General features: G+C 42.7%; 1 protein-coding gene across 1 annotated transcript in view; it reads right to left on the bottom strand.

Moving 5' to 3' along the window:
- Positions 1 to 61: 61 nt before the first annotated feature.
- slc43a1a (solute carrier family 43 member 1a) overlaps positions 62 to 13,257 on the bottom strand; it is a 36,021-nt gene continuing 22,825 nt past the window's right edge. The window contains 4 exon segments of the mRNA XM_080774700.1: positions 62 to 2,902; positions 3,418 to 3,541; positions 5,964 to 6,037; positions 8,400 to 8,529. Of these exon segments, the coding sequence (XP_080630826.1) occupies positions 2,711 to 2,902; positions 3,418 to 3,541; positions 5,964 to 6,037; positions 8,400 to 8,529 (520 nt within the window). The 3' untranslated portion in view covers positions 62 to 2,710.

Raw genomic sequence — 13,257 nt, 5'->3', positions numbered from 1 at the left:
TTGACTTCATGTCCACAGACGTGCGTCCTTCAAAGTTAATAAAGAGAAACGTACACATTAGTGGCGATGTTGAGCAACAACAAAATAATTGATTCTACATTTATTTAGTTTTACAAGCAAGATTTAGTTGTCCATGTGGACGTAATGGCTACAAACACAGCAAAGCTTTGAAACCGTGGGTAAACAGATATGATTAGATGCAATCCACTGCATGTGATGACATTAGCTACCTTCCCCTGATGAAAAGTGCTGTAGTCTACTGGAAAACTTAACAACCAAGATAGTTTTTCATATGGCTTGCTCAGCTCCTAAACATTGCTTTGGTTTACCAGGAGAGAAGTTTGGCAGTGATTGCTTCTCTACATTTGGTTCTATTGCAACAAAGTCAAGACGGCAGCAGCTAACGTACTGAGCTCAGATATACATTTACCTGTCTGCTCAACATTAGCAATGACTCGACATTGTATATGCATAGAGAAAGCTCTAGCCAGCACAGTAGAAATTTAGAAAATGTGTCTTCTAACTGTTGGCGGTGATAGATTTGCAAAACTAACAATATGCAATAGAATACTGGAGAAAGATGTAAGCTCTATTTACAAAAACAAAATTGATTTTTCTTTTCTCAAAAATCTGTACAAGATGAAGACGGAAGGCAGGAAAAAAAAGAAAAGGCAGAAGCAAGTATACACTGTAAAATCATTAAAAGCCCTGAACGCTCATTCAGGTGTTTAATTACTCTAGATTCATACTTCATAGCCTCATAGGGCTCTGCTGGTTAAAAATCTAAGTTGCTCCCTCACACATTGTTAGTTTTGTTGGATCTTGAAGTGCAGACCGGTTTACCTTGTTATCATTCTCACATAGACCATAGGTTTCTGTGAAAATGAGTTCTGCCCTGTTCCAAACTTGAATAGAGGTGTAATCAACAAGAATAACCAAAAACACCTGTATGAGTATTCAGGCCTATACAACTATGAAAAAACAAAACAAAAAAACACATGGTAATACACAAACATTTCCCTTTTGAACACTAATGCAGTTATAAAGTACAAAAATACACTTAAATACATATTTCATACACATACTATTTCATTTTTGTGCATAAAGCAGTAAAAAGTGTTAGAAAACATGGACGTGTGTGTGTCAATTCAGTCTTTAAAATATGTCCTTGTAAAATGTAATTACTATTTTGTTTCTATTTATAAAAATTGCAGAAATGCAAGCACAAAGAACTCCACCTCTGAAAAAATGTAACACTGATGCGCACAAAATATCTCGGCCCAAGATATCTGAGGATTTGAAGTTTAGTGTTTCCTAATATACAATTACTGATGCCACAATTTATTGCAGAGATATTCAAAAAGGGAATAAGAGGTAGATATTGTGTCTGTACAAGCAATTATCTGCATGTACCTGTACATGTATTTACCATATTGATAAGGCAGCCATTTTGCTATTGCTTCATAATAGGGGCAGTGTGGGCTTTCCCCATCTATGACGCAAGATCAAAATGATCACTGTGTGAATATGGTCAGTGTGCATGTCTGAAGAAGTCAGCATTTCCAGAAGTTTGTTGTAGCTTGAGGAAATAACCTGGTTTCTGAAAACACATTGACAGCATGTTTATACTTACATACTAGAAGCTTGCTATTTGCAGTCCTTTGTGGTGGTAATAACTGCTTTACTCATGTAATTAATGACTGTGATTCTTATACATTTGGGTAGGACTACAGTAAAAATAGCTCTATTTATTACCGTATTTTATGTTGAAAATATGCTGAAATATGGCTAAAGCATAAAATGTGAATATCTGTGTTTGTTCTTTGGTGTCAGTCAGCATTGATTGTAATACACAATATAATCCAGAGTCTTTCAAGTACTGTAAAATGTGTGACTGGACACAGAGACCTGTGCATGTGGCCTCACATGTGGGCACTTAGTGAAATCAATGGCTTTTTCTCACATTAACATGACTCTTTGAGAAAAACTGCTAAAACGGCAACAAGTGACAACCTCCCTATCACTCCACTGGACATTCACTGATTGAAGAATAACGCAATAAGCCACGAGAGGTCTCAGGTTACCAGGTATTTTACAATGGCTGGGAGGCATACTGTAGGTAGACCCGACGCGCAGCGGAGGGTCTTCTACCCTCTCAGCCATTGTAAAATACCTGGTAAGCTGGGGCCTCGAGTGGCTTATTGCTTTTCTAAAACGGTTACAAACATATAGCAATATTAACCTCATAAAACTATAAAATTCACAAAAGTAGCTACGCTTTGCGCCACCAGAGCGAGCCACACACTTCCTTGTTTTGCTCAGCAAGTAGACTATGTGACGGGAGAATAGCGCTTGATGTCTTAACGGGGCTGCCTGGGGCCACACATTCAGTCATATGAGTGCGGGTGGTGCTTACACGCCCGCACGGCCAGCGTGTGTAAGGCAGTACAGCTACAAGGCTGCAGGATGATACAAAGTGATTGAAGGTGTGGATTATCGGTCACGTGCCGGTAACCAGCCACGTGACGGTAACAAGTACTGGGACTAACCGTTTTAGAATTTGCATCTACCCTCAATAACTCATTTTAAAACTATAGTTTAAAGTTGGGACTCAATATAGGTTGATGCTAGATTGCTGGAGCTGGTTTTGCAGGCATGTACAAAATATAAATGTTACAATTCCCCCAATCTTTTGTTCTGTGATAAGGTTCTAAGCTTCTACAACACTGTGGCCATTGCTGTGTTGCTTGTAGCCATTGGTCTCTGTGTGGTTGAGGGCCTGCTTGTCATGGGCCTCCTTGTCTCTGGCCAGCTTGACCCTCATCAGGTATCTGCGGTGGTAGAACAGGTAGCCCGGCAACATGAAGCCAGTCAATGAGAAAATGAGCAGGCCCAGGTTGATCTGAAGGATGATTGGATGAGAGAGACATCAATTGTTAGACATCATCATCATACCCGGAAGTTTTGCGGGAACGCCTACTGAGTGGCAAGAAACTACTTTCTGGACCACATATCCAAACAGAAAAGTCCTATCTGATGGCATTAAACAATGATAAACTCACTTTGCCACTCACTGTATGCATGTGTGTGTGTGTGTGTGTGTGTGTGTGTGTGTGTGTGTGTGTGTGTGTGTGTTTAAATTGGAGTAGAGTCATTAAAAATATATCAATAATTACACTAAGATAAATCAGCATCCTTGTTACCAGAATGACGGTAAGATACAGTACTAATGGGTATTCAATTTGATGCAGTAGTATTATATGATTAGGTCACATAAGTGAACAAGCTTTACACTAAACCATCAAGCTGGCAAAAAATGAATACTGAAGAACTGCTGGCAAGTGTGCATCTCTCTCTGTCGAAAAGCTAATATTATTTAGGGCTGTTGTGTCTGTACAATGTTGTAGAAGTCCTCACCCAGTAGGGGTCTCCATTCAGCGGTCCAACCATAGCGATGAAGAGGGGCTGCTGCAGCAGAGCAAACACAGCACTGATCATGGACTGAAGTCCTGTCAGAGTGCCAAAGTGGTTGGAAGGATAGCTGCACAACACAGACAGGGACAGGGGAACGCTGTTATTTCTCAAATATACAGTGTACGGAATGGAAGAGACTGTAATAGGTATAGGCTATCACACTGTATATAAGATTGTCTATAAATGTGGGAAGTTGCTTTATTTACAAAGAACAAACAACAATAAATACACAACCGCCCCACAACAACATTATAGAGCCTCTAGTTGTAGATTTCTGTCCATAAAGCAACAAAGGGGAAGTTTGTCATTTTATACTGTAACACAGGTTCAACTAGTGTAGAAAACCCCACCACTCTCCGGCTGAGAGTGGGGTCATGGGGTGGAACCGGAGCTGATCACCTCATTCCTCCTCTAGTGGTGGGTGGGGCTATACTGATTACTAGTTGGGCACACCTGTGGCTGACCTATAAAGGCCCAGGTGTAACCCTCAGAGAAAACATTTGGTCTCATTTGGTATAGAAATGTTGAATGGGTGAAGAGGTAGAAACCTGATTCTGTCCACCTTGATGCGTTAATATAAGTAAGTCTCTTCTCTGTTTAAACTGTAACTTCTCTTGCACTGAGATCCTGTAACGTTATTTATTCGATGCATCCCTGTAATGTTATATGATTGTTTGTTCCATGATCTTTATGATTTATTACTGGTGTTTAGTGATTGTTACTACTTCTCTGATAGAGGGCAAAATGTTTGTGAGGTTACCACCTGGGCCTATAATATAGGCCCAGGTGGTAACCTCACAAACATTTTATTATAGGCCAGCCGCAGGTGTGCCTAACTAGTAATTAGTATAGGGCCTACCACTAGAGGAGGAATGAAGTGATCAACTCCCACTCCACCCCACTCTCAGCTAGAGAGTGAGGGGATTTCGTACAGCCACCCCATCAAATCATTATTTGATACTAAAACAAAGTGCCACTGTACCCAGTGTTCATTCGTTGCTGGCTACACCCGGGGAAGGCAATGTCTGTCCTTAGCCGCCCCATGGGAGGCACACAACCCCCAGCGGGGCGGAAACGTGTAACAAGTCTGGTGGTTGGCCTGAGGGGTGGAGCCACTCTGTTGCCTGTATCTGTTTGGGGAGGGGGTTGGTGGGTGACCAGGAGGGTTGAGCTACACAGCAGCCCACCGACGCCGGTAGGGCCATCTCCGATGGAGGTCTGGAGGCTGACCAAGGGGGTGGAGCCTTTCGGGGGACTGGAGACGGTGGGATGCCTGGTGGAGAGCTACTTACTGGGTGGGGAGGCGATGGTAGGTGCACTGGGGACGGCTGGGCTGCGTACAGCTCTCTGAGGGTTACACCTGGGCCTTTATAGGCCAGCCACAGGTGTGCCCAACTAGTAATCAGTATAGCCCCACCCACCACTAGAGGAGGAATGAGGTGATCAGCTCCGGTTCCACCCCACTCAGCCGGAGAGTGGTGGGGTTTTCTACAACTAGAAAAAGTGCCCCTCGGGGTACAAGTCTCCACCAGGGCAGGTCAGGTTGTGGCCTCCTGGTGGCGCTATAATATTAAGGGTGCCATTTCTTCTTACGCCTTGGATGGTGATTTGAGGCATTTTGTTCCAAAAATGTGTTTTGCAAAAATCCACCTGTTGGTGGCGCTTTAACAGGCCAAAGTGGGATATATTCCTCAGCCTAGTAGGAAAGTCTGTGAAAGATTTCACGTAAATTGCACGCTGTGTTCATGATTTGAGGCTTTTTGTTCAAAACGGGCCAATCCTGCAAACTTTGAAAGCCAATGTTAGCCAATTAGGATGGAATATGAAATATCAGACAGATCCGTCTTGAACACATGACTATAGAGATAGTGTGTAATGATTTGCGGGATTTTTGGACAGAATCTGGAGGAGTAATATCAAAAGTCGGCCTCCTGGTGGCGCTATAACAGGCCGTTTTGGAAGATTTGGGGAAGAGGTTCATCGTTGGCATCCAGGGAGTGTGTGCAAAATTTGGCACCGACCGGGTTAACGGTGCCGGAGATTACCTGGTAACAGACGGACGGACGCACACCTGGACGGACAGTCGGACAGAGTGCAAAACATACTCTCTCCCCATGGAGACAATTATGGCCACTTAAATTAGGGACTTGTTTTGAATTGTCTAGCTATATACACTTATGGGATTGGTGAAGTAAAGGCTGGTTCAGACTTTTTTTGCTTGAAAAGCATGGAATTATGGAAACATGCCCTCAGCAGAACTCAGCATTCACACCTTTAATAAAGACCATTGCCGGCCTGGGCCATGGCTCAATGGTCCGTGTGCCGCGGGTTCGTCTCCCGATCCCGACGGCCTTTACTGTCTGTCTGTCTGTCCCTCCATAAAAAAATTAAAATAAAAAGGCGAAAGCCGCAAAAAAACATTAAAAAAAATAAAGACCATTGCCAGTGAAAGTATGACCCTACAAGTAGTTCAACAGTGCAGTACTCACACAGCAGCATATAGCCCTCCGCAGCAGGAGTGGATGAAGCCTCTAACCATGGTGTGGAGGATGAATGTCAGAACCTAACAGTGAGGTAAAAATTAAGAAATTAATCAAAGGGTCTTGTACTGATTGATTCTGTATACGGAGGATAAGTGCAAAATGTTCCTAATCACCATTCCTTTCTCCAAAGGGATAGTTTTTGCATAACATGTTTTTAAAGGAGTTAACGGTTGCATGTCCAGATGGCACTGGAGTAAATGTCCTGCCCACCACCATAGGAGTCTGGGGTTAAGTCCTCTGGTTTGGCCGGACACTTCAACAAAAAACATTTCTTTATCAGGGCCAAAGATTTTTTAAATATTCCTGCCTTTTGTGGGTTGTGATAGTCATTTATACCTTTACGGGACACCCTTTGTTCTCCATTTCAATGCATTCTCACACCCAGGTGGCACTGCAGTGACAAGTAGGGCAACATCTCCCAGAAAGTCTGACGGTTGATGCAACAGGAAGGCCTGATGCATCAATTTATGTTGACGAGGATGTGTGTACTGTATAGAGCGGCGCAGTCCCTCCCCCTTTCAGAACAACGAACGGCCCAGGAAATGAAAACGCAATGCATTTCCCCATAGGCAGTTTTTATTTAATTTATTTAAAGACCTTTTAAGCGTCGTACGAAGCCAACTCTTGTCGTGACAAATCATGACAACACACGAACCAACCAAACAAATAATTACAAAGAAGAAAAACAACAAAGAAAGTGTTGTAACCTGCCGTTTTTTTCTACTTTCTAATTCTTTGTTTGGCCCGAAATATTGTGTGTGTTGTCATGATTTGTCACGACAAGAGTTGGCTTTGTACGACGCTTAAAAGGTCTTTAAATAAATTAAATAAAAACTGCCTATGGGGAAATGCATTGCGTTTTCATTTCCTGGGCCGTTCGTTGTTCTGAAAGGGGGAGGGACTGCGCCGCTCTATAGGTATGCAATTTAAACGGTGCTGAGTCAGCAGAAGTGGACATCAGATGGCTTGACGAGGACACTCCCCCGGCTAGCGCCTTGCTTAGGCATGCCTTCTAATAACAAGGATACCCTGTCATGTCAGCCGTCCGATGTTCTGCCAGATGTTGCACTATACTCTGCACCGTATTGGCCATATTCAGACCGCAGCCATCTTGCCAGCAAGGTGATACTTCCCATAGACAGCCCCAAGGTGATACCTAGGTGATACTTCCCATAGACAGCCCATTCATCCAAACAGAAAAGTCCAGCTGTAGGGAAAGCTTGAATTATCCTCTTTCAATCTGTAAAGTTTTTGTTAAATAAAAATCCACCGTAGACACGTTATGAGCTAATTCAGTATCTGAGTATGGAAGCACTCGTTATCAGTAAAGCAACCTCCTGCTGCCTCCTGCATTATGTGCATATTCAAAACAGGTGGTACGCATGGGCCGTTGAGTGATATTCAACAAGCACTTCCAAACTCCAACACTTACATGCAAGGAATTTGTTGACAGGAAGTAGCTCATAAAATGTCTACGGTGGATTTTTATGAAACATACTTTACAGAAATTCAAGCTTTCCCTACAGCTGCAATGTTGGTGATTTTGACGTTGTTTAATATAATTAGATAGGACATTTCTGTTTGAATGAATGGGCTGTCTATGGGAAGTATCACGTAGGTAGCAACTTGCTGGCAAGATGGCTGCGGTCTGAATATGGCCAATTACAACCTGGGATTGAGAATATGTAGTCTGTTTGGAAACACGGTGTGTAAACCAAAATGGTGTCCAATATAACTACAAATAACAGAAGAGGCTTTCACACTGACAGAAGGACGTTGCAGCTCTTTGGATATGCATATATAATTAAAAAAAAATAGGAACGGACGTTTTGGTACTCAGACCATCATCAACACTGAATGTAGCCCATGTCACATCACTCTTAAATAACAATATTATTTACAAGTCATCTTACTAGAGGAACAACAATACAGAACAATAGTAAAAGTAGACCTGAACATGACATTGATGAACATGTTTGTTTATTGTATGGGTTGTATGTGATGGTCTTTTTTCACTACGTCACCCTTTTAACTTTTGCAATTAAACAAAATTATATTTTTTGCATCCAAATTGCCTCAACTTCCTTCTGTCAGTGCGAGACTTTTCTGTTATTTGTATACTTTAATGATGGTCTCTCTTTTGGCCTTGAGGTTAGAGTGCAAACCTTTGTACCTTATTGCTTCAATATACCGATGTATGGGGTCGACATAACACTTTGTACAACCTGTAATATGTATTAGATCTAATTAATTGTTAACCCATGTTTTGAACACAAACGGCAGAGGGGTATGCTGTCAATTTCCCCTCCCTATGCCAATGGAATTTCCGCTTCCACTCTTGCTGCGCATTCTGTGCACAAATACTTTGTGTGTGTAGTGTACCTGTAGTGGCAGGTTGTCTATGAGACAGCAGATTCCAAAGACCAGCAGCAGCATGTTGGTCAGGGTGAAGGCCCTTATGGCATTGGTCAGCTTCTGGATCAGACAGTCTCTCATGGGTTTGGTGGGCTCTCTGAGGGCAGGTAGACAGCAATGTAATGTTATCCCTCTCTCCTAAATAAGTGGTAAGGTAATTTTATTTATAGAGCGCCTTTTAAAACAACCGTTACAAGGTGCTGTACAAAGTAAAATTATAAAATAAAACAAGAAAACAGTCGACAGCAAAACAGCAATAAGAAACAAAGCAACAGAAAAACAATACATGATATATAGGCTACAGGCAGAACAAGACTCAACTAAAAATAAAGATAATCACTATAGTAGACCAAAATATTTACTTATATTTATTTATTAAGTGTGTTTTTAGCAGCTTTTTAAAAGTGTCGACTGACTCTGCATTTTTTAAGTTAAGAGGTAACTCGTTCCAGAGAGTAGGTGCTATCGTTGAGAAGGCTCGATCACCTTTTGTTCTCATCTTGGTAGCAGGGATTATAAGAAGGCCTTTATCTGAAGAGCCAAGTTGTCTACCTTGGGGTGGAGTAACTGTTAAATACTAGAATTTCGCCCGGCTTCGCCGGGCTCATCCCAGTGTCGTTGCAGCGCAATATGGGAAGAAGGAATTTTCAGGAGTTGACAGAGTCCACTTCATGTTTCAGCTGTGTTTTTAAACTCAGTAGTGTGCCCTGCACACAGCGCACACTCGCAATTGCAGGTGGAGGGCGACGCGACACACACACACACACACACACACACACACACACACAGAGAGCGATGTGTGGATAAATCAGAGATTTGGGAAATGTGTTCTGAATGGGCCAGAATATATGTGTGTAGGCTGCAACAATGATTTCATAAAGTGTAGTTTAGTTTAGAACAGGCAACTAATGTAGTGATACACACACACACACACACACACACACACACACACACACAGAGCGATGTGTGGATAAATGACTGAGATTTGGGAAATGCGCACGCAAGCACATAATGCACGGCGTTACTGTGACCGCAAGTTAGAGACGTGTGTGGCTGTAATGACGCACAGCTGTTATGTAATCGCGCATCTATAAATTCTAAGCGTGTGTGTGTGTGTGTGTGTGTGTGTGTGTGTGTGTGTGTGTGTGTGTGTGTGTGTGTGTGTGTGTGTGTGTGTGTGTGTGTGTGTGTGTATATATATACATTCCGTCGGTAATTCCCTGTAGGCTTCACCAGCGGCGGAGCTACCGGGGGGGGTAGGGGGGGTGGTCACACCCCGGGCCGGACCTCCTGGGGGCCCGGGCTGTCAGATGATCGATGGACGATTTTTTACACAGTCACTCACGACTGATAAAACCAGCGGGCCCCCGCGAGTCCCGCATAGGCTCCCGCAAGTAACTAACTAACTCCTCTTGCTTCTGAAGAAGTCGCCGGTCGCTTTCTTCTTTTTCTTTTTTTCTCTGATGTAAAGAGAAGTTTGTGGCAGCGCGAGCTGCGCGACCCATGCTGCTGCGGCCCGTGCACTCACTCAGCACATCGCTATTTGGTTTTTTTCTGCTGCTGCAGTTTAGAATTAACCAGATACAGAGCAGTGTTGTTTTCGTCAGGACTGACGATAACGTAAATGACGACGTCAACGCCCCTTTTTCCAGGACTAAGACGGACTAAAACTAAAGACACTCAAATAATTCGGGACAAGACTGACGCTGACGAGCTAATAAGCTCTGTTTGACGCGATGACGATGACGAGACGTGTTTGTGTTATCGCTGACAAGACGAGGTTAGACGAACGTGTTAGTGGATTGACGAACAAAGTTTTAAATGCATGAAAATGTTCGCCAATAATATCACTGCTCTCGCCTCTATCCTCCTCTCCTTTCCTTGTTGGTCACGCCCATCTGCATGCACGCACACACACACACACACACACACACACACACCGTCCCAAAGGTCCCATTCAGACAATAACATCACCAGACTGGGGAAAGCCACGCCGCTGCAGATCACTTTGCTTGTCCCCGTGGATTGGAAATAGGATTTAAAATGCTATCCGATGATAGCGTGGATTACAGCTGCATACAGCACAGTTGTGTGCAATTATTCAACAAAGAATTCACATGTCACCGCGCCTCGTCAAGCCTCCAGTATCGGCTCAATGCGAAACATGTTGCACCTAGCCTAGCCTGGAAGCTAACGTCAATCAACAACAGTAGCTCTGGTCGATAGCGTAGTTAGGACTCAGGAGTTCTATGGTACTTAATTTGATCCTTTCCCCTCACTCACACCCGCGGCCTCGTTTTTAACATAAAAAAAGATGTGAAAGCCTACTTTCCTCCTTCTAACACTATGGATCAGAGTTAATGTTATTCCAACTCCCAGTAGCAGTTCAAGTACCCGACCAGATGACATGGTTTCTAACTAAACGGTTATGGCCAAATAAAATGTAAAATCTGCTATGGCTGTTACTGTATGTCCACGGAAGAAACACAGAGGTGTTTTCTTATGGTCAACTCATGTCACATATTTGCTGCACCAATTGAAACCCCCCCCACCAACCCTGTGGAATGCATACCCCAAAACTCTCAGAGACATGCCCCCACCATCCAAAACCTTCAATATTACTTTCCCCAGATATTTATTTTTATTTACTTAGTGTTTTTCCTTTAATAAAGTTGTTTTTGATTTATCATGTCCCCCTTGTAATTGTAAAGCATTTTTCGGTACTCAAAAAAGCTCTATATAAATTATTAATTTTGAGATATTATTACTACAAAAACAAGGTTTTATTGCTTAAACTTATGTATTCACTATTCATTGATTCACTAGTATACCAAAATCCATAAAAAAATGGCTCTCACAGTTCTTGGGTAAAATAATGATATGCGATTAAAATGCGATTAATCGAGATTAATTAACTACAAAGCCTCTGATTAATTAGATTTTTTTTAAATTGAGTCCCAGCTCTAATTAATACCTGTACGCTATAGACATTTTATTTAAAGACATTTTAAAAAAATTGACAAACTGGACTAAAACCTTTTACTAAAATGACTAAAACTGACTAAAACCCTTAGGAGTTTCCGTCGACTAAAACTATCAAGGATAGAAATGACTAAGACTGACTAAGACTAATTAAGCATTTTTCCAAATGACTAAGACTGACTAAGACTAATTAAGCATTTTTCCAAAAGACTAAGACTGACTAAATCTAAAAAATGCCTGCCAAAAACAACACTGATACAGAGGTTATATAGCCTATAATAGCCTACACTTTAACAAAATGTCATGTCTGTCTGATGAGAATGTACTGCGCTGGCGAGAGAGAGTCGCTGTAAGCTGTCCAGCCAGGGCTACAAAAGTGGCATCACCTGTCACTCATTAGTAGGCTAATCACTCTGTGTGAGGATTTATAGGAGTGCATATGTGTGGACTTCCTTTTCTCCACAACGGACTGTTTTGATTCTAAACCCCTTGTTGCTTTTCCCTGTGTGCGATCACTCAGCAATAAGGTGAAACAGAACACGAAGATGAGTAGTAGCCTATTTTTTTTTTTAGCACGCAGCACCTCTCTCTCTCGACGTCTCTCTCTCTCTCTCTCTCTCTCTCTCTCTCTCGTGTGTGTGCACTGCTGCGCAATGTCACAGACACAGACGCGATCAATAATATATAGCAGAAATAATAGGCAAAATATAACACTTTCCCTCTCTATCTGTGACTGTGATCAGCTCCTCACACACATAACTCCTCTCTCGTTCATGCACGCCTGCTCAAATTAGCAGCAACTGTTAGCGTAAATGGTTTTTTTCCCCGTTGGGGGGGGGGGGGGTTCGGTGAGGCCCGGTCGTGCTGTCTCACCCCCCGGTCCGGCCCAATGTTGTTCCGCCACTGGGCTTCACGTGAATAATGTTGTGTGCGCGCGTGCGGAGAAATAGTTATTTAATGAATCGCATGTTGGTGTGTGTGTGTGTGTGTGTGTGTGTGTGGGGGGGGGGGGGGGGGGGGGGGCAGTTGGCTGTGTGGCGAAAATAGGCAAAGTGATCGGTGTAAGGGTGATATGTTGGCACAATCCGATTAATGACAATGAACAATGTTGATGTAACTAAGGGAATCGTCGAGTCATTTATTTTGTAAATAAAGAGATTTAGATGGAATAAGCGAAATAGCGATCGTATAATTTCTCCTGTTCCTTCTGTCTCTCATCAATGTCCTGCGCGAGATCAGATTCTGTGCTGCGCGAGATGACATTGTCAAGCTAGTGTGGGGGCGGGGCTGGTAAGAGACGGCAGTGTTGCCAGGTTTGCGAATTGTAAGCGAGTTGTAGTGTGTGCAAGTAGCCTGGTTAAAAGGCCTTGTTTCTGCCGCTGTTGGGGCAACAGAACATGTCGACCAGTTTCTGTCAACCGCTTTTGGCCCCGTGACCAACTTGACAAATGTTAAATTAGATAATGGACCCAGCCCAAAGAGGGATTTATAAGTAATTAATACAATTTTAAAAACAATTCTGGAGTCTATTGGTAGCCAGTGTGATTGGCTACCAAGTGATATTTATTTGAGGGCCTATATTCAGCTATAGTGTAGATTTTTGTCCTAACACGAACATCAAATGCCATTGACAATGAATGGAGAAGTTATGTCATATGTAGACGAGCAAATCGGATTTTTTTGTCCTACACAAAATTCCCATTGACAATGAATGGATGATGTACGATGATAAGAGCGCCCCTCACTTCACACGGGTGTTTAAACAGTTAGGCCCCAGACCCCCATTGCATACTACTTTTTAAGCTCTGATAACATTAATCTACACAGTAAAATCCCCAGTTTT

Source organism: Protomyctophum bolini (genome assembly GCF_963924005.1).
Source record: "Protomyctophum bolini genome assembly, chromosome: 10".
Classification (NCBI taxonomy): Eukaryota; Metazoa; Chordata; class Actinopteri; order Myctophiformes; family Myctophidae; genus Protomyctophum; species Protomyctophum bolini.
This window is presented reverse-complemented; position numbering and strand designations above follow the sequence as displayed.